Genomic DNA, 22,098 nt, shown 5'->3' on the forward strand with positions numbered 1-22,098 from the left:
TCAGAGTCATTCTGTTTATTGTCTTCAAATTGATGTGAGAGTACAATGCATGCATGTATGGTTATACAAAGTATGGACATACAAATCCTTTAGTGTTCAGTGGCAGACGCCCAGGCACAACGTCAGGTTGAGATAGGTCCCTAAACATGGGAATTCTGGGACAATAAAGTGCTAATTCAATCTTTGATTTTAAGATCCCTTTGTTGGTCAAATCGCACCTTCCGCTTTTAACCCAACTCTTCCAAAAGAAAGAAACTGCCATTCAAAATACACATACATGTTTTGGAGAGGTGCAGGGGTCTGCCACACTGGGCACCTGTTGTTGTGGGAGGGGGGGGGGGGGGGGGTTAGGTGCCTTGCTCAAGGGCACAATAGCATGCAATGGCATCTAGGATTTGATAGCAGGAACCCTCCGGTTACCAGCTCACTTCCTGACAGATTTTTTTATTGCCGGACCCGGGACTCGAATGAACAATCCTCTGGTTCCTGGCTCGCCTCTGTACCTGCTGCTCACAACGGATTTCAAATGTTTAATTACCTTTTTATACTTTTGGAATTAAAAAAGACCCAGCACAGGGGTAAAAAAATAAACATTGTTAAGGAATACCATACTAATGTATGGGTAGTGGGGCCTGAGAACAAGATTGGTTGAAAACATACACATCTATGTTGTAGCTATTAGTGGTGTGTGTAGTATGATATGTACTGTTGGGCAAATATGAAAATAACTTTAGACTTCTGAACCAAACCAGCACTGTCCCATTGAGGAAAAACCCTGTTAATGATCTAATTATAAAACCTATACTTCACAATAAGAATATATATCATTTGTATTGTAATTAACTACAAGGTAGGTTTATAGGTGAGTTTACCTGAAATGTCAAGTCATCTGTAAATATTTTAAAAGGCTACAATAAATTACTAAAAAAAACAACATCTTCCATCACGCCTTATATTAAACAGAGACGCTCCGCCTCGTCTTGGGAATCATTTGAGAGCATAGCCCTCACCATGAGGCCTCACCAACATCCCTGAATCAAACACATTTATCAAAGCAAGTTTCATCGATCTTAATGAATTTCTTCTAAGGCGCTACTTTAAATCCAGAAACAGGGTGTTTCTTCAGCACAGAAAAACAGCTCCTGTCTGTTCTGTGGAACTGAAATGTAACAGGCTTCAAGAAGTCAGTCAACTACAACAAAAAGCACACAGAAAATCCATCATATCCAAGTCCAACAGCGCCTCTCTGAGGCTCTCTAGTGGCCAGTCTGTGTCAGTACACCACATCACCTCTGTGTGGCCATTGTCAGAAGGAAAAGTCTAAACGAGATCCTTGGAACGTCCCAACTCTGACGTTGCCCTATTGAAGTTGAAAGGTAAAGGTTAAGGTTAGGGTAAGGGTTAAGGTTAGGGTAAGGGTTAAGGGTTAAGGTTAGGGTTAAGGTTAGGGACGTCCCAAGCATCTCGGATTGCACTAAGCATCGTCAGAACAGCAGCCTTTGCTCCAACAATAAACTATCCAGCAGACATTTCAGCTGCTCCTCTCCAAGTTTGATCTTGTCTTCCAGCTTGCGCTGCTCGATGATGAGGGCTGACTTCATCTTGACAAAGTGCTGGTAGTCTGCCAGGCTCTCGTGGCTGAGGTGAGCAGCCATGATGCTGTAAACCAGGCGCTCCCGCCGGTCAAGGTTCTCCTTGAGCTCTTTGGCGTCTTCATGTTGTCTGATCAACAACTTCCTCTTCTCTGACAGGGTGCGCTGAGAGATGGAGGGCAAACAGAGGGTGCAGATCAGTAAGAGGGATACTAACAAATGCAGGGAAGCAGTTATGATGGAATCAGTCGAACAACTTCCTGATTAACTTACAGTACACACATCAATTAATGTTGAACATGAATATTATAAGTTGGTAAATGCAAACATCCCTTTAGGCTGGTTTGTAATACCACTATAGCTCTGAGCTAATGAGGATGAGTGTTAACCATCTAATCCTGCCTCACGAGTAGTGTGGGGAGTGAGCTATGTCCTGCCTTAACCTCCACCCTAGCCCCTACCCTAGCCCCTACCTTCTCTTCTGGTGTAGTGTCTTCCTCCAGACTGTTGAGAGCGTTCTCCACCCTGGCCAGTCGGCCGGACAGGGACAGCAGCAAACTGACCACCTTGTCCAGATCTCCCACGAACATCCTGAACTTTTCCAGCTCGTTGGGCTTGCAGACCTTCTGCACCATGGCCTCCACCTCGTCCCCCAGAGAGTTGTTATCGTGGACGTCCTCCTGAAGGCTCTCCCTGGCCTCGCGCAGCACCTGCAGCTTCTTACCCAGGCTGTCAATCAGCTCTTGCTGTGGGGAGAAAGACAGGGACAGACAAGGAGATGACATTGGAGAGAGCCATTTCAGAAACTGAATAGTACTTGAGGAACTATTCCTTAAATCCTGGAGAGCTGCAGAACGGCAGGTTTTTGTCTTGGCTCAGCAGTGAACCACATTCAGCCAATCAAAGTGTTGAAGATCAGTTGAATCGGGTATGACGATGCTACACTTGGGGAAAAGCTGCAGTCCTGTGACTCGCCGGGAGCTGGATTGATGATCAGTGATTGATATGGCATGAAACAGTCAGTAATAATAATGTTTCATTGTCACATACACCAGATGGGTGCAGTGAAATGTGTTGTTTTAGAGTAGGGCTCTTCAACCTTGTTCCTGGAGAGACACCGTCCTGTAGGTTCCTACTCCAACCCTAATCTCGATTCCATAATTAGCTTGTTGATGAGCTGAATCAGGTTAGTTACAACAGGGGTTGGAGCAAAAACCTACAGGAGGGTAGCTCTCCAGGAACAGGGTTGGAGCAAAAACCTACAGGAGGCTAGTTCTCCAGGAACAGGGTTGGAGAAACTGGTTTTACAAGGTCAGTATACTACGCTGTGTCTCTGTACCTTCTTGCTGGCCAGGTTGATGTCCAGTTCGTCCTCCGAGTCTTGCTCCAGCTCCTCCAGCTCGTCCTCCTGCATGTCCTTCATCTTGTTGAGCAGCTCAGCCTTGGGGGCAGACGTACTGTAGTAAGAGGAGCTGGTCACCAGGGACCCTGTGGCAGCAGACATGCCCTCCTCCTCTCTCCTGGAAGGGATAGAGACCGAAAGCAGAGGGTTATTTAACCAATAAGGCCCAAGGATGTGTGGTATATGGCCAATATACCACGCCTAAGGGCTGTTCTTAAGCACAGCACGAAGCGGAGTGCCTGTATACAGCCCTTAGCCGTGGTATATTGGCCATATACTTCAGAGGTGCCTTACTGCTATTATAAACCGGTTACCAACATAAATATAAAAGTCGTTTTGCGTCATTATTATCTGATATACACACACGCCTGGAATGCTGTTGTAGCCAATCAGCATCCAGGACCCAAACTACCCGGTTTTTAATTCTGGTTATTAGTACTGTATATTCCCTATGTAGTGCAATACTATTGAGAAGAAAGCAGGCAATAGGATGTCACGTGAAATGCAGGAGGTGATCGCTCAATATCGATGGGCCAGAGCAACTCCTACACTTCTAAGATCTCAGAGAGGTCGGTTAAAATTGCAGGTAAAATGGAAGGTTTATGCCCCTCCTCCAATGTATTCAGTTGTAGTCTGTGATTCAATATACTGCCAACAAGGGGCATCTGTGTTAAGACAGCCACAGTCTATGGGTTGATCAGTGTTTATAATTGGACTAACGTGTTTTTGTCATGTATACATTTCCCTCTACACATCCTCTCAATGGGAAGAAACATTAACACCCCATAATGTGTTTTTTAACTCATCTGAACAAATACCTCTGAAGTGGGAGAGGAAGTCAGTCTGATAAAAATGTAAAAAACACAAAAATACACAGAACGATGTGTGATTATCTAGATTATGTTATGACTACCAGTAAATGCCAAGTTCATTTGTTCATAAATGTTATATTTCTGGACTGTCAGATCCCACTCCCAGTCAGCTCACCGGTCATCCATTCCCCTGGGCGGCAATCCCTGTTTGGGGGAGACTTTCCTCCTCTGGTGCCCCCCATCCAAGATCTGCTCCCCCTGGGGGAAGATCCCCTCCATCAGATCCATGGTGGTCTTCATCTTACTCTGGTCCAAGATGTCCACCAGGGACTTATCCTTGTCCATGATGTCTCTGGCCAGCTCCTCTCTCTTCACATCCTCCTCCGAGTTACTCTTCTGAGGCTGCTGGGGACCCATGGTGGAGGTACTGGAGGGTCCGTTGGTCTGAGACTGCCCAGGGGACAGGGCCTCTTCTGGGGCTACAGTGAGGGTTGGGTCCCTGGGGGGACTCTGGGGCCCATGGCGTGTGTAGGGGGTGTAGGCACGGAACAGGGAGTAGGGCTGCGGCTCAGGGGAGGGCAGGCTGGTCGGTAGGGGCGGGGGAAGGTCGGGCCCCTCTGAAACTCCAGGGGCCCTATTTTTCTCGCTGTGCAGCAGGTACTGGCGGCTCTCCCTCTCTGTGGTGCTTTCAGCATGGACGATCTTCACAGGGACCTTCTTCCCTACATTGCTCATCTCCATCACAGTGTTCGTCCTGTTCTCTGGCCTGTAGCGAGACAACAGTAGCTAGTCTTAACTTACAGTTATCCAATGTATTATGAGAAAAATTTGTGAAATGTTGTCACTTGAAAATGACACAAATAATGTTATGAACACATTCTTTAGCCTTTAGTCTACTTCACAGCTCAGTTTACTGAAACTGAAATAGGATTTTATGTCAGGAGTGAGTCACATTAACCACATCTACAATATACAAGCTTACAGTCCATGTTACTGTCTGACAGTGGACAGGTTGAGTCAATGATAATTACAGGGATGGAACGGCGCCGCCGACTGAAAGGTCATGCAGTCAGTCAATCATATGACCAAATCAAATTACAGCCTTCTGTCTCCGGGCTTAATGTTAATGCCCTGGCTACTGTGGCAGAAATACTGTATGTGCCCCAATGCTGAGCAGCTGAAACCAAATCATTGGGAAATGGATCATAGGAAAACTAAACCATTGCATTCTGGTCTGTGGCACATCATACCATGTAATTCCAAAAAATCTTCCATAGCCTCCTCTATCAATGTGCTGCTACTACGATAAAGAAATGAGACTTCAAATCGAGCTGCCTCACGCTACAGAATCAGGAGATAGGCTCCTGCAACTAGGTGCCGTTCTGGCTCGGACAAGGCTTACTGTAAGTAAAGCAACACAACACAGGACAACAGTCCCCAGTTAGTTACGTAATGCTGTACAGTAGTTTGAAGGGGAGCTGAGGAGACGGGCATAAGAACGCCAGTTAAGCTGCTTAGCGCTTACCTGCTCTGGGCTTCATCCTGCATAGACACAGAGACAGGAGGCTGGTCCGTCAGCCTCTGTGGAGCAAACTGAGGAGAGGGAGAACGAGTCCCACCTGAGGAGGGAACCGTCAGACTGGCAGGCTGGTAGGAGAAAAAAGGAGAGTGGGAAGAGGGGGAGGGTGGCGGCTCTAGTGTTGAATCAGCTGCTCCCTCCTCCGTGTCCAGTCCAGCGGGTCTCCCGGGGGAGGGAGAGGGGAGCTGGGTGGAGCCCAAGGAGCAGGCTTGGTTTGGGGCAGGATCCAGCTCTGTGCCATGGGGGGAGCAGCTGCTGCTGGATGATGGTTCAGCCTGATGGGTGCAAGGGACAGGCAGGAATTCCTGGGAAGATAGTCCGTAGGAGGAGGATGTGGTTGAGGAGGTTTCCAGGCCTAGGAGAGCCCAATGTGGCATGATGATGAGGCCTGTATTCTGGGGCTTGGGAGCGGGCGTTGGAGGTGGTAGTGGTTGCTCAGACACAGAGCTGTGGGTGTGGTTGGAGGGGTACGGGGGGAGAGCGGGGAGGTTGTGGGCGGGGTCCGCAGAGTCACGTTTGTATCTGTGGTCGGAGGGGTGAGGGAGAGGGAGGGGGGTGGCCACGTCTCTGCTGCTGTGTGGCTCTGTGTCGGTCAGTCTTGGAATAGACGGTTGTGGAGGCTGTGGGAAGTGGTCGAGCAGGGCTGGCTGCTCTCTGCTCTCGCTCTGCCTTCTGTCAAACAGAAGAGGAAACTATAAGACAACCAAATACTCACACTAAGTACATATTCAACTGAAATGAGGAGCAGAGTCCTTTCATGAATTGATTTATTCATTTTTATTTTCACAAATTCATCACATACTATGCATAAAAAATATAAAAAATAACTAAAAACATCAACTAATCTCTGTAATAACACCCAGGGTGCAGCGAGTGGGTTTACAACCTGAGACCTGAGTTGACTGTGAGAGCCTGAAACAGGATTGGTTAACACTTTTACATGTAGCTTGACCTCTCAACCCCTTATAACTACACCTGGGCTGAACTGGCATGCTCCCCCCCTGCCCTAACTCAAACTGCTATTGTTATTATACTGTAGTACACACTCATGTACATGCGGGTGTGCGTTACTGCACCGCCAACAGGTAACTATCACCTTGAAATGTGTTCCAACAATAGGTGGATAGGTTATAACCGATCTGAGAACAGAAACCAGAGTCGAGAAGAGAATAATGTGGGATGCTCACCTGGTGGTGTAACTGCCTCCTTGCTGGTCCCGTCTGTGATCCAGATACGGGTTTTCAACAGAGTCTCTCCATGGCACAGGGATCTTCTGAAAGAAAATGAAGAACACACTGAATTGCCTTAATATAGCTGGCCCAATATAACCTTCTGTTAAAACAGCACTCTGGCCAGCTGGTTTAATGTTTAGACAATACAACGTGGACTTTGATATCTATAAAACAAACTCATGCATGTCTGTGCTAATGTCAAAGGAAGTCACGCAGATCCCTTCACTACCGCTACACTAAGAACCAGTCGATGGAAACGCTCACCTGTGTGTAGAAGTCTTGTGAGGGAGACGATCTGGACCTCTCGTGGACACAGACAGACGTCTCCTCTGTTCCCTGGTCCAGGATGTTGTCAGCAGAGTGGTACCTCCCCTGGGGCTTTGTGTCTGAAGCCTTCCTCTGCATGTCCCAGGTGACCTGGTACTCAGCGAATGTCCCCAGCCTCTGCTGCTCCAGTAGGGCCTGTCTGCCTGCAGGGCTGAGGGGGTCTGGGTGGTGGTCACTGGAGGTCTCACTGGCCAGGCCCGGCCTCCAGCCCTCCTCAGTTTCCCCTGAGTGGGCTCTCCCCCTGGCCTTGCCCTCTCCGTGCTCCAAAGTGCTGGAGGTGGTGCTGGAGCTCTGCTGGGCTGACTTGTGGATGGTTGAGATGGGTCTGCAGAAGGCAGGTTTATCAGCCATTTCAAAGAACTTCCGCCGGTCTACAAATGACCGTGCTGTTCCAACAGGATGTTCTCCCTCACCCTCCACTCCGAGCTTGTTGATCTTGTCTGGCTCGGAGAACGAGTGGACCCTCTTGTTCAGAGGGAAACGCTTGCGGCCGCCAATGCGGGAGACTATGTGTGAGTTGGGTTTGGTTAACGGAGCCTCCGACCCTGACCCGGGAGGTTCTAGGTCTCTCCTCCTAAAGGACGTGGCCTGGAGGACCCTAGCCTGCGCCTCTTTGAGGTGGTCCTTGTAGGAGAAGGAAAAGGAGCCATCGGAAGAGGTGGACTTCCACCCCCCCGGGTCTGTCTCCTCTTCCTCTGGCTCCTCCGTCTCGCTGGGGCAGGTCAGGGTGGCAGCACTCCGGCTTTTCTGCAGCTGGGCCCTCTTTAGCTGGATCTCGTTGCGGAGGGTGGTGGCATATCGGTCGCTGCGTCTCGCCAGTTTGCCCGTTGCCGTGTTGTCCGTTAAAGCCTCCTGTATGGCGTGGTTGGCTTCTCCCCCGCCGTTGGATGGTGGTGGTTGTGGTGGTGGTTGTGGTGCCGTAACAGGGTGATTGTTCTCCACCAGGCTCTTACTCTCCTGTGCTAGAGAATGAAGCATGGGGCTTCTACTCTCCTGAGCCAGACTGTGGAGCATGGGTGTCTTTTGAGAAGAGATCTTGTGGTTCTCCTGAGAGACCCAAGGGTCTTCTCTCAGTGGTGCCGCCTTTTGGTCCTTGGGCGGACTGGGAGAGTAAGAACTTCTAAGCTGGGCCTCTGTAGAAGGTCTCTGGCCCTCACTCCTCCTCTCCTTCTCCTCAGTGGTAGGTTTACCAGATGAGGATAAGGAATTAGAGGCTGTGTGCCCGTAAAGCAGAACATTGGCCGGTTGGAAATTTCCGTTCCGCTCCTTGCTGTTGGTGTAAGGCTGCTGAGGATTAGGAGGATACTTGACCTTGTTGGTCTTGTGGGAGGAACTTGTGGAGCCCCTGTCATTGGAGCCCTTAGCTAGCTCCATGTCAGCCCTCCAGACCTCTGATTTGCTCTGTCTAACACGAGTCTCTGGCTGGGCTGGCTGCTTGGTTGTGATGCAGTAGTACCGGATGTGTCCTCCGCCGTCATAGTTCTGGTCGATGGTCGAGGTGGACAGGGACGTGGTGGAGGACCTCACATGGTTCCTGCTGTTACTGCTGTTGGTAGGGAGCTCCTGGAGGCTGTGGTAGTAGCTCCCGACGCTCTGAGGCTTCGGTGGATGTGGGGCGGACCTGGTCTGCAGGTAGAAAGTGCTTTCGTCGCTGTACTGCCGCTGGTGATTGGGCAGGCAAGCGAAGGGAGACTGACTCTGTCTCACGTCCTGGCTAGACACCGAGAACAGTTTGTTTGGGTTGCTGAGCTGGTTGTGGTTGTAGTCAGGTGCTCCTGCTGCTATATTTGGGTGGAGGAAGTCTTTCTTGCGAGGTGGAGGGTTGTAACTGCACCTGGGGTCTACCCCGTTCTCATCGTGAGAGATATGGTTGCCCCGGCCTCTGTAGCTGCTGTTCTCTGGGGCCTCAGCCAGCCTGTCCACCCCTCGTTCCTGGTTCTTCATCTGCCCGTGTGGTGGAGCTCCAGGCCCCTCTGTGTAGGCAGGGTACACCTTGGTGACAGCAAAGCTGTCACTGCGTAGGGGAGGAGAGGGGGGCGCTGCTACCCTCCTCCTCTCTGGGACATGCCACACAGGGCCTATGTGCGATCTGCCTGAGCCTGAGCTGGAGTAGCGGGAGCCAGGCTGCTCCTCTGGGACTGTCCTGGGGCTCTCCAAGCCTCCGTCCCCCTGGGGCAGCTGGAGGTACCGGCTGTGGCGCTGCTCACCCGGCCTTCCATCCTCACTGGTCTGTGTCTGGACCCCCTTATAGAACATGCTGCCCTCAGTCGCAGCAGCGTCAGTGTTGGCGAGGGCCAGAGCAGGCTCCGGGGGAGGGCTGGTAGTGGAGAGGCAACTGAAGGCCGATTCTCTCTTCCCACCAGACCCTCCACCGCCAGAGAGAGGCTCAGCGCTGCGGTGGTACCTGCTGGGGGAGAGGCATCCTGGTGGGTAGGGGTGTGAGGGGCGCTCTACTCTCTCCATATTCCCCACGGAGCTGAACTGGCTGGATAACTGGCGTAGATTCGAGTCGTGGTCCCCGCAGCTGGATAGATCTTTTGTGGATGCGCTAGAAATAAAACAAGACATTGTGTTAATAATCTGGTTAGCAGTAGCTAAATTAGATTTATATTAGGTATTATAAGCCACTTATTCTGTGTTTTCTTGTTCTTTGATAACTGACCTACTTTTAGATTTTTGTATACAATGACAGGAGATGAGAACCCCATAAGAATAATGGCTGCCCCTACCTCTGAGGAGATGGAGTAACCATAAACTCTCTGAATGTAACTCAAGACAAATTCTCTAGGAACTGTGATGACCCTAACGGGCAGTGTCTGAGTAACATTGACACTAGGAGGAGGTCATAGATTCTTCCAGCAGCTCACCTGACTTCATGTTTGACCTGCCACACAGGTGGAGGTGGGGGTGCAGGTGGAGGCTCTTTGTGACTCTCTGTGCGTTCGGGGTGGTCTTCTGTGAACTTGGAGGAGTGCCATGAATGGGGCCGGGAGACTGGTTCATTCCTCCTACAGAGAGAAGGTTAAGGAAAGCACGTTATTGAAATGCAACTAATTAGAAACCAGAAGGTAACAGACAAACAATTCATTCTAATTTCAGTCTCACCCCTTGAAGCGGTTCTTCCTGAAATGCATGTCGGAGAGAGGTAACAAAAATATGTAATTCAGTAAAAAAACTACTACAAACTACTATAAAAATTATATACAATCTGATGTGGAAAAGTTGTTCATTCATTGTGTAGAAGATATGAACCAAAACAATGAAATATAGACATAGACAGATGAGATACAAAGTGAAGCTTTCGCCGAACAAACCTGACACACAGACAAGCACCACAGACAACTACAGTACTATACGCCACGTAATGTTGGAAGCTGGGATGCAATGGGTGACATCAACAACAGAGTGGGATTGGGTCGGTTTGGGATAGCTAGTGTACTGGAGGAGGTTGCTATTCCACAATACCTCATAGAACTTCGTAATATCTTGGTGAGAAAGTTCCTGGCCACATGTTTGTCAGTTTCTGATTCTGATGGCATGGTGGTCTGTGAGTCAATATCCACCATTTTCATTTTCCTGGGCATGCAGCAGAGGAGGAACACATACAATATAGTCAAAATCCTAAGACAAATCCCTAGTCACTATCATTTAACATTTTAGTAATTTAGCAGACTTACAATAGTGAGCACATACCTTTTTTTTTTCCTTTCATACTGGTCTACCAACTGAGCTACAAAATACTGAAGATCCTCAGTATACTGTCAGTGACTGACCAATGGGAACTGTGCACCCCCTTCTGGCCAATCAGAGATTTATGCTTTATATTCATTGTACATTGAATGGTATGTAACATGGGTGACAGACCTTAATAATTAGTAGTTCATTTGGTCAACTCTTAGACGTTTGATGAATCAGTACTCAAAACGCAAGAGGAAACCACCATTGCAGTAGTAATCTATGAGAAATATCTGTTATTTAGAAGAACAACACTGAGACAGAATAGAAATGACCTTTAACATTGTCTGTCTGGTGGTCATCCCACTGCCATATGGCTGTACAGCGACAGACAGAGAGAGATCCCTTGAGTGTAAACAGCATGGTGTAGGCGGGGGCTTAGCCTTTGAATCAATTAGAAAGATGAGATCAGTGGTTTCACACTATGTGCAAGCTGGCGTCTGCTCAACACAAACCTGGGTTCAAATACTATTTGAAATATTTCAAATACATTTAGTTTTTGCTTTAGCCTGCCTGGAGTGCCAGATGGGTGGCATTTGCACTTTTACAACTATTATATTGGTTCCATTGCACCAGGAAAGTTCAGTCAAGCCCAGATAAAGAATGTGAAATTATATCAAATAGTATTTGAACCCATGTATGGTCCAACAGGGCATTTTCAGTCCCTTTTTTTTGTCACCCTGTGACCCACACCCGGTTGGCACGACCAGAATGGACTAGACAAGAGCAACATATTGTGGACTACAGATACTGTATAAGCGTAAGGCTAAGAGCCACCCACTCAAATCCTTAACCTCTCTGATCTACGATATAAGACTCCTACATTCCATCATGGGGCCAAAGGAATGTGAAGATGTATTTTGCTTTGCAGTCAGCCCCAAAGGAGCTCAGTCTGAAGTGGGACATCAACGTTGGCAATCTTCCAAAAGTTCACGCACTTGGCTCATGGAGTCAAGCTAATTTATGGGAGGGAGGCAGAGGGCAACCTGAGAAGCTCTCCTCCTCAATAAGAAGCATAAAGAAAGAGAGCGTCAGAGACAGACCACGTAGGCACGCACGCACACCGACACGCACTCACTCACTCACTCCCTCCCTTCCTTCCTTCTCCAGTCAGTCAGTGGTCCTGAGAGTGGTATGCTGCCCTAACAGAACCCCAACAGAGCTCACAATAGAAATGCAAATGGCTATTCTAGTCAGGAGTCCTTATTGTCAGGGTTACAGCTGAACTGCCACAGCTACCCAGAGGGGAGGAGACGACGTTGGGGCTAGTTTCAGAAAATTCTCCTCCGGTTTCAGTGAAAACGACATTCGAAAACAAACAGTAGCGAAACTGACCCAATTGGGTGTGAATATCTAGGCTATGCGGGCAGCAAGTGTGAAACGCGTAGCCTAGACTGTAGGCTTAGATAAAAACAGAATAAAACAAGAGGCAAGCTTTGTAAATACACATGGAGGGAATTAGCATTTCAAACTGAAAAGAAGAGATTTATTGAAACTAAATTTTAAGTCGCTCGGCGTGGAGTTGACACAGCATTAGGTAGGGAGACGGATGAGAGAGAGGGAAGTCCAATGAGCTTAATTAATAAGAAGAAATCAAAGAAAACTTACCAAAGAATTCTCAATCTCGCTGTGGCATTTCAGATGCACTCTTTTGTCAAGTTCTCTTTCAGCAAATAACAGCGTCTCAGAGAGCACTGATAAAGCAGGCTGAAAATGACTGCTCCTCTCCTCAGAGCCTTTCTACGCAGTGCATTCCTTTGAGACACTTCAATGATTGACAAGGCACTTCTACAGACCCTGGTCAGATTTTACAGCTTCTTTGGCAAAGGAGCCATCTGTGCAAAGGAATCCTCCACATCCATAACTTCTGCTGCATCAGTTCAATCACAGAGATCTCAAACACAGACAGAGAGCTCTTCTGCCATACTCTTTACACACACAAACTGACTGACACTCCAACAAGTGTGTTTGCTCCCAGTGTTGTATATAATAGATTTCCTAGGGGATTGTGGGGATTTACCTCGGGAGGGGAGGGACCAGGGTTATTGTCATGCCCAGTGTCCTTGCTGTAGATCATTCTATGGGGCTTTCTCATTGGCTCACGTCCCATTAACCACTCGCATGGAGTTGAAAAAGTAAAATTGTGTGTGTGCTGACTGACGATGCACACACACACACACACACACACACACACACACACACACACACACACACACACACACACACACAATCCTGGCATGAGACAAATCAACAGGGTTTCACCTAATTGCAGTTAGCTTGGACATGTAGCTCCGTTTGAAACCGTCCCAATTCCAGAGGAATCTGTAAAGCTGATTTGACAGCATTACAAAACAGGCAATTGGCAATCAACCAACGCGCACCACACAGTTGGCGGTGGGATGTATGCTGTATCGTAGCGACGAGACCTCCTCTTAATTAACGGAGTCATAGGTCAGCTGACAATGGAGAGAAGAATACAGAAAAACAACTGATGGTACGCTCTCTCTCGTTAGTGAACACCGCAATGACCTTGACGGCAGAAAGACAAGGCCAAGATAACTAACTACTTGACTTCTCTATCTGAATGATATCAGTCACGGTGGAAAACACAGCAACTCGGTACAGAGGGAAAAGAAAAAGTCCCAGTAGAGATTATTTAGTCCTGCAGTCGAAGAACAAGCGTCATCGACAGATACTCCACCATTACATTCCAGAATGGCGAGGGGGTTGGCGGTTGATGTATGTAAACCAAACACTGCAAGTCCCTAGACACAATCAATCCCAGTTTAAAATAACAGTAAACATTTCTAAGAGAAGAGCTATTTTTCGACTGGTTCAGATAACCAGGGAAAAAACAGTGACTCTAATAAGGACGTAGAACTGTTGAATCACCACCTTGCTGGACAGAAGAACCAACCCAAACAGAATCAGGCAGTGTGGCCTGCTATGGCTCGGCCCACTGAGCCCCGCTGCCTGGTTTTTAAATGGGGGCTGAATGAAACAAGCAACACAATAGAAAGTGCCTGCGTAATCACAGCTGGGCTTATTGGCTGGTTAGAGAGGAGACCTCAGCATCAGGCTCCACACCCACGTTACATGCCGTTCTGTTCCTACAGGGTTCAGATACCAGCCTGTAAAATATTCGGTATAGCATGTGGCAGAGGAACGATGGTCAGTCCTCTTTACACTCATTCTACAAATGACATCTGGAACAATAAACTGATGGCCTAATAAGTCCTAACACAGATCTGATAAAGTCACCCCAAAAAATGTAAAGTGTCTGTCTCAGAGCAAATGCTTACTCTAGAGTAGAACAGTTTGTCTTGGTGTGGGAGTGGAGGTAGAGGGGAGGCCCTCACTGTCATGTTAACGGTTCAGTGTTAATCCGGGGCTTTGCCTGAGGATGGGCGACTCCCTGCCTGACAGAGTAAACACTATAGGATCTTCTTCTCCCTCCTCACATGTTTAAGTTGACTATACAATACCTCCTAAAGGATCATTTAACCACATAGCCCAATTCAATTCAAAGTTGAGGAAAAAGTTGGAAAGACTTGCTTGTTTTATTTTGGCTGTCAGCAACGCCGTTTTCAAATCTGATCATGGAAGGAGGACAAAACTACAGTGTGACATAGCTATAATAAAACAATATAGACGATTGTCATTGTGCAAAAATGACTATTTTTGAAACACTAAGACCCCTAAAAGATAAGCTTTACAGCAGATAGTTTCAGTGTCCTGCTTGTCCTGTGAGTCTCACTTCTAGATAACTCTTACCATTAAAGTGAATAACAGAGAAAAGCATACCTGAAATGATGTCTTCAGTGAAGTCCTATTCCTACCCTCTCAATCCAGGCATATCAAGGGAGATACAACAGCAACCACCCCCAGAGCCTGGCTGTCCTCATTTGACTACACTGCCTTCCCAAAGCAGAGCTGATGAAAACAATGAGCTCTAGTGAGACAACCTATCCCAACTAGCAATGTCAACTCACCTAGGCAACATGGAACGTTCCACTTTCCACACCAAGCGGGGGGAGGCTAAATCTACAACACATTAAAAGAGTTAATACAGTAAAAGTCGATCCATCCAGATACTCCACAAACTATGGAGTCTACACCAGAAATAAAGCATATTATTTTACACTGGTTCATATAGGATTTGCATAAGATTTTACCTGGTACAATCAGTCAATTCCCACCTTTTTAAACAGTGTTTACTACTTTTGCCGTCTTTCTAAGCTGAGTGAGTTCATGCCTGTGGCTTTACAGGTTGTAATAGGATTCAGGCATTAAGACGCTGGAGCCAGTCAGCAGGGACCTTGTACGATGTCATGAGGCATGAGTTTACACTAAACTACTCTAACATACTTCATTGGATTCATGTTCTATTTATTTATTTTTTAATCAGTTTTATGCAAGTATGTGCCTCAAGAGTGGCCTACTATACTATAACACACTTGAACAGAAAAAAACATGTTTATATGAACACAAAAACCACAAAGAGAAATTCGACTACATATAAAAACCATTCAGATTTCCATAGAGCACTGGGAGTTACATGAATTCACTAGGCTTATATTACATATAAAACATATAAAAAAGCATATAAATATATATATTACATATAAAAAAGTATATAAATATATATATTACATATAAAAAAGCAACTTCGGCCACTAGATGGCATGTTGTTGTGCCTATTCTACTTATCCCATCTGTTCTGCAGTTGTTTGTTCTGGTTGGCAGCAGGGAGTGTGGAAGACCAGAGTCCCGAGAGATGAAATTACATTAACAGCACAATACAACACAGAGGTGTGAATGTCTGATTGAGGATATTCAATATTGGATACCTAAATCAAATCAGGGTTGATCCATCATTGGCCCCCATTCAATTCACTGTGTGTGTGAGAGAGAGTTAAAGTCTAAAATCCACAGGGGGGGTTCCCAAAGAATTCACCTAAGAATACTCTGCATGCCTTCTAGACCAGCATATGGTCATTAGCTAGTTACTGGTGGTGCCAAAACGCAGCGGGTTGGCAGTTTGGCCATGGTCTATTCACACACAGTTCTTTTCACACACACAGAGGCCCTGCCGGTTGAGTGGTGACGGTCACCTACCACCATCACCAGCTGTCTCTGGGTCTATCTACGTCAGGGACAGCCAACGACACAGCCAGGCAGCTAGACCAGCCAGCCAGGACCCTGGAATTCAGACAAAGCCCATGGGACAGAGCGCTGGTTGGCCCTGGCTCCCCAAACAATGGCCCTAACTGGCCCTCTTTGTGTGATTGACAGGGTGCACTCACATGGAAAATGGTTCCCCTTTTGTTCCGTGGTCCCTTCTCTAATGGTGTGATGGGCTAGCTAGTGTATCACACGTTTGTGGCCGACTGATAAACTAGAGGACAGCCTCAAATGGCGTTATAGTGCTTGAGTAACAAGTAACATAATTGATGTGCTTAAATTGATGTTTACCTTCAATTGCCAAGTCCTCTCAGAAAACCTTGTCATTTGGCATTGAAAGGGTAACATTCCTGAGTAATGAATGAGTCACAATGAGGAAGTGTTTGACCTATAGTGGGGCAGTCGGAGCTGAAAGTCAGAATGATCAAGGGTCTGTCAATGGGATTTAAAAGTGTAAGAAGCATAAGGGAAACAGAACCGATAGGTGTCTCTAGACAGAGTGATGTCTGATGATGACAGAGAGCCGAGATAAAGTGGGCTAAAGGTCCCCCATGTTTCGAAACTTAACATATCTTGTTCTCTCTGCCCCTACCCTCGCCCCCTACTCCCCAGATACTCCTCTGTGCCATTTAAGAGTCATTATCTAACCTGAAATAACAGCCATGACACAGAGAGAGAAGTCTGGACAACGGGTCCATTGTCTTCCTCAGCCAATCAGAAGAGAGGCCCAGTCAGTCTCTACAGGACATGCAGCCCCCCTGCCTAAGTCATGACATGGGCAGTATATTTCTGCTGTATACAACCTAGTTACATCCCAAATGGCACCCTGTTCCCTATACAGTGCACTACTTTTGACCAGAGCCCTATAGGCCCTCGTGGAAAGTATTGCACTATAGAATAGGTTGCCATTTGGGACAAAAACCCAGACAGCCAGCCAGAGGAGCATGCGAAAAACCACAACACTAAGTCTGGCTTTTCTAGTGTAAATATACACTCCAAGGCACTAGATATTAGTGTTGCACGGTATACCAAAAGTTCTGTACTTTTTCGACATTAGAGCATGAAAAACGGGTTGGTACTAGAAGTTTTTATTTTCTGTACTTCTGTCAAATGTCTCACGGATCAAGTATGTCTATGCGCGCAGCCAAACCGAACGAGTGTGCTCGCATACTTCCATAAGTACTGTTTGTCCATTTTAAAACAGCGTAGCCAGTAATACATTCAGTTAATCTAACTCAAGAAATCTGTCTTTAATTTGATGGGGGTTTTTCCCCAAAGAGAGCTTAGTCGCGCAATTTTACATCTAACTAAGTATTTTTCTGTGAATTATTTTTGCATAAAACGAGTCATCTCTCATTGAATAACAACAAAGACTATTGAAGATTCCTACAGTTGACCAATCGCCGACGAAGGGGCGTAGACTTCAGCTCCGAACCTCGGCTTGCCTCCAGAAAAAAATGTTGTGTGCCTGAACAGCCTAAAGAAAAATGACTTACTGAAGTCCAAAACGTCACAAACTGTCGTCATAATATAAGCACGAACTCTACGGAATGTTTCCGCTGTGAAGCCTTTATCGCGCGAGCACACCGTGTATGCTGCACAACCTGCACTGGGAGTCCTGGGCTGTTAGCTCCCCACTCATGCTGCATAGAAGTTAACACACTTGAATAATGTGACACTGCATGTAGAAATGTTGAAACTGTTCACAAAACAAACACTTTACAATGCAAGAAGATACCAGTAGCTTCCAGCTTTGTAGGCTAACTTCCATTTCTAGCTTACAGCTCAAGCTAACGTCAATTCACTACTCTCTGGTACTTTGTTTGAGAAACCATAATGAAAAATATGCTGATTTCAAAGCAGATTGTCACCAAAACTTAAATCAATGTCTCTCCCAAAGACGATCTATTCTGCCTCAGCTAATTGACTGTCTGAGAGAATAGGGCTCTGATGGCCGCCCCACCAGTGTTGCCAACTAATTTTCAAGGTAAGTTGCTAGAGGCAGGTTGATTTGTTGCTAAAAGTTGCTAAATGACGTTGTGATGTCATTGCGTAGAATACACAATAACGTTACTCAAATTGACTGGCCATCTCGGCGACAAATATGATTTGACATTTCTTCAGGTACAGACTTCCACTCTTTTCTGTACTTCTATCTGTACAATTTTGATTGAGACATGTTGATTGATGTTGTAATTTCTGTTCAAGATCAAACATTCGTGGCCAACTATATTAATTGGGTTTGGCTCGTAAAACCCACAATACTGCTGCTGCAGTCAGCCAACAATGATTTGCAATTTGCTGAAATTGCTGCTGGCCTGCGCACGAGCTGAGCGCCTGCTGCTGACGTCACTCACAATGCACTTTTGCAGCCAGGGACGTGTGTTGTGGGAAAGGGCTTGTGAAGAAAAATCTTATTGCAAGAACTGGGAGCTCTTTAAATTTGAGGTGTCCAAATACCTTAGAAAATATGGTGGTAATCTTGCTAAGACCAGAAGAATTGAGGAGAAAAAGGTGATCATTAAGATAACTTCCCTTTCTCAGAGGTCCCCAGCCGGCCTCTCCAGGGATGAGAAGATGGAACTAATTGAGTTACAAAATAAACTGGATAATATATATAGATTAAAAGCAGAAGGAGCCTTTATTAGATCTAGGAAAAAATGGATTGAGGAGGGAGAACAGAATTCATCCTATTTCTTTAGACTTGAGAAATTTCACTCTAAAAATAACACTATCCATAAATTAAACATTGATGGTGTTATTACAGATGACCAAAAAATTATCGCTAAATACTGTAGCAATTTTTACAGAAAATTGTATAGCTCTACATACTGTCAGGAATCCACAGATATGTTTTTTAACTCACTGAATAATGTTCACTCTATCAGTGATATAGAATCTAAACAGTGTGATGAACCCATCAAAGTTGAAGAGATTATAGAGTCTATCAAACATCTAAAGAACAATAAATCACCAGGTGTTGATGGAATTACATCAGAATTTTACAAATTATTTTCTGAACAAATAGCTCCCTTCCTATTTGAAGTCTTTTTAGAGAGTATTAAAAACAATGTTCTCCCTCCTAAGCCAGGGGTTAATAACACTGATACCTAAGCCTAAAAAAGAAGTGCTGCTCATCGATAACTGGCGTCCAATTTGTCTTCTTAATAATGACTATAAGATATTAGCCTTACTACTTGCAAAAAGAATTAAAGAAGTCCTGGATGCAATCATTGATGAAACACAGTCTGGCTTCATGAGGAACAGACATATTTCTAACAATGTCAGACTAGTATTAGACATACTTGACTACTCAGACCTAATAACTGAGGATAGCTTCATATTATTTTTAGATTTTTATAAAGCATTTGACACAGTAGAGCATCAGTTTCTCTTCCACTCCCTTGAGAGACTTGGCTTTGGGGATTTTTTCTGTAAGGCTATTAAGACTCTCTATGCAAATGGTAACAGCTCTATCAAATTGAAATATGGCACCTCACCTAGATTTGAGTTAAAGAGAGGAATTAGGCAAGGTTGTCCTATCTCCCCGTATCTGTTTTTATTAATCACCCAACTTCTTGCAAATTCTTTAAAAAATTGTCCTGTACAAGGTATTTCCATAGCTGGTAAAGAAATTATTATAAGCCAGCTGGCTGATGATACTACACTTTTTCTGAAAGACGCTAACCAAATTCCCATATCGATCAATGTGATACAATCCTTTTCCAAGGCGTCTGGTCTATACCTTAACATTGATAAATGTGAACTCATAGCTGTCAAAGATTGTGTGACACTTTCATATTATGGTATTCCAGTAAAAGAAGAACTTACATATTTAGGCATAACCATTACAAAGGATCAGAAGTCTAGAGGCTTACTAAATTTTAACCCTCTTATTAAAAATACCCAGAAGAAGCTAAATCAATGCCTACAGAGGGACTTATCTTTAAAAGGTAGAGTCCTAATAACCAAGGCTGAAGGTATCTCTAGACTAACATATGGCGCTCTATCTTTATATCTTGACAGTAAAATAAGCAAGGAGATAGACCAGATGCTTTTCAACTTTCTTTGGAGAAACCGTATCCATTACATTAGGAAAACTGTTGTAATGAACACTTATGAGAATGGTGGACTGAATTTTCTGGACTTTACTACTTTAAATAATACTTTTAAGATCAATTGGATAAAACAATTCCTAAGAAGACCCACTTCTATCTGGAATTTTATTCCTCATCATGTCTTCTCTACTTTTGGTGGCCTTAACTTCATGTTGTTGTGCAATTATAATATTGACAAAATTCCAGTGAAACTTTCTGCTTTTCATCGGCAGGTTTTCTTGTCATGGTCCATAATTTATAAACACAATTTTTCTCCACACAGATATTATATATGGAATAATCGGGATATATTGTATAAAAATACTTATTTGTTTTTAGAATATTGGTTCCGAAATAATATCCTATTGGTGAGCCAACTGGTAAATGCAGAGGTTCTTTTACTCAGTTATAAGGAATTCTTATCTCTTTACAAGGTCCCTGTAACACCTAAAGATTTTGCAATTGTTTTAGATGCCATTCCCTCAGGTGTTGCTCTGTTATTCAGGAACGTGTCAAGACCTGACCCTCAGAGCCTACCTTCTATTGACTTATCAGTAGGAAAGATTTGTTTCTCTTTTGGCCCATTCAACAACAGAGCGATACGAACCTTGTTTCAGCAGGATGTTGTATCTATACCTTATGTCATGCCTTATTGGAATGGATTTATTGATAATATCTGTTGGGAAAAAAGTTTGGAGGTTGCCACACACATACCTACTTGTTAACAAAATTAAGAAGGTTTCCTTTAAAATTATTCATAAATATTATCCTGCCAACCACTATATGAACTCAAATTGCTCCTTTTGTAATGACCACCCAGAAACAGTGTTGCATCTTTTTTGGCATTTTATACATGTGAGAAAACTGTGGCAAGACATCAGTAGATTTATAATTGAACACATTTATGAAGATTTTACACTATTGTGGAGAGATGTACTGCTTGGATTCTTTACATACGATAAAAATAAGCTGAAACATTTTTATGTAATTCATTTCATTATTCTTTTGGCCAAATTTAATATACACAAATGTAAATTTACTAACAAAAAAACACATTTTCTTACCCTACAAAAAGAAATTGAACTGTATTTTAAGACTATTAACTACTCTACTAACAAAAAAGCTGTTAGAATTGGAAGTGTATGCATGTCCCTTAAGGTCCTTGTGTAATTGTAATGTGATATTGTACCCCCTAGCTCGATTGTCCATTATATATAATCTATATATACTTGTGTTCCCTTATGTACTTTCTGTATTGATTTGTTGTTATAAAAATAAAAATAAATTTAAACATTTTAAAAAAGGGACGTGTGTTGTGACTGAGTGTGTGACAGAGAAAATCGTTTTTGTGTCATTTAGAGGGAAAATGCATGCATTTTAGCGTTTGAGTCACTTTTCAAATGTTGCTAAAAGTTCAAAATACATTTTTAAAAGTATTTTACTACCCTGACCCTGACAAATAAGTTGCCAGGGTAGTCTGAAAAGTTGCTAAATCTAGCAAAAAAATTGCTAAATTGCCATCACTGCGCCCCACTCTTGCTAATGAATGACGTCATTACTGGTTAAAGAGACTTTTAAATAACTTACTTCTATGCAAATGTTGTTGATCAGTACAATAAATGGAAGGGAAACAGAGTGTCATCTGTAGCCCGATGAAATCAGCCATAACAAGCTCAATCTTGATTTACCCAGTTTATCAAGAGATTTACCATTCAAATAAGTTATGTAGTCAGACAAAGTCAAATTGATTGTATTATTGTATCATTTATTAATTAATGCATACATGGCTGTCTCTGAAAAATGTTGACATATATCAAGTGCCATTCTGTGACTTTGGCTAAAATGCCTTATTTTATTTATGTGGTATTGTTTTGGAATTGTTTTGGTATAAAGTATCGTGATAGTATCGAGTATGGTTGTGCCGAGTAGTCGGGAAAAAATGAGTATCGTAACGAATATGAGAAATGTTTCGGTCTGATCATTTAGATTGCTGCTGCCTCCTGTTCGCCTGCTACTATGATAAATCAAATGGTGAGGACGTTTGCTAGCTAGCAAGCTGTCAATGTGCATATCTAACAAGCGGGCCAAGGGTAGAGAAGATGAACCGCCGATGCGCATTCTCTGACTGAGTGACAGCA

The 22,098-nt window shown here is 44.7% G+C and overlaps 1 protein-coding gene across 7 annotated transcripts in view; it reads right to left on the reverse strand.

The window, feature by feature from the left end:
* Nucleotides 1–22,098, reverse strand: part of LOC139532208 (protein Shroom2-like) — a 26,493-nt gene continuing 4,395 nt past the window's right edge. For 2 of the 7 annotated variants that reach the window (XM_071329540.1, XM_071329542.1), the window contains 10 exons: nt 10,410–10,520; nt 10,050–10,067; nt 9,812–9,952; nt 6,882–9,492; nt 6,573–6,658; nt 5,332–6,057; nt 3,982–4,572; nt 2,932–3,112; nt 2,066–2,338; nt 1–1,757 (listed from right to left, as the gene is read on the reverse strand). In XM_071329540.1, coding sequence (XP_071185641.1) covers nt 1,485–1,757; nt 2,066–2,338; nt 2,932–3,112; nt 3,982–4,572; nt 5,332–6,057; nt 6,573–6,658; nt 6,882–9,492; nt 9,812–9,952; nt 10,050–10,067; nt 10,410–10,520 — 5,011 coding nt within the window. In that variant the 3' untranslated portion in view covers nt 1–1,484. Of the gene's footprint in view, nt 1,758–2,065; nt 2,339–2,931; nt 3,113–3,981; nt 4,573–5,331; nt 6,058–6,572; nt 6,659–6,881; nt 9,493–9,811; nt 9,953–10,049; nt 10,068–10,409; nt 10,521–12,287; nt 12,866–14,483; nt 14,632–22,098 lie in introns of those variants that run through there. The other 5 variants (XM_071329544.1, XM_071329543.1, XM_071329545.1 and 2 more) reach the window with 5 other exon arrangements.

The sequence above is a fragment of the Salvelinus alpinus genome, chromosome 10, assembly GCF_045679555.1.
Source record: "Salvelinus alpinus chromosome 10, SLU_Salpinus.1, whole genome shotgun sequence".
Classification (NCBI taxonomy): domain Eukaryota; kingdom Metazoa; phylum Chordata; class Actinopteri; order Salmoniformes; family Salmonidae; genus Salvelinus; species Salvelinus alpinus.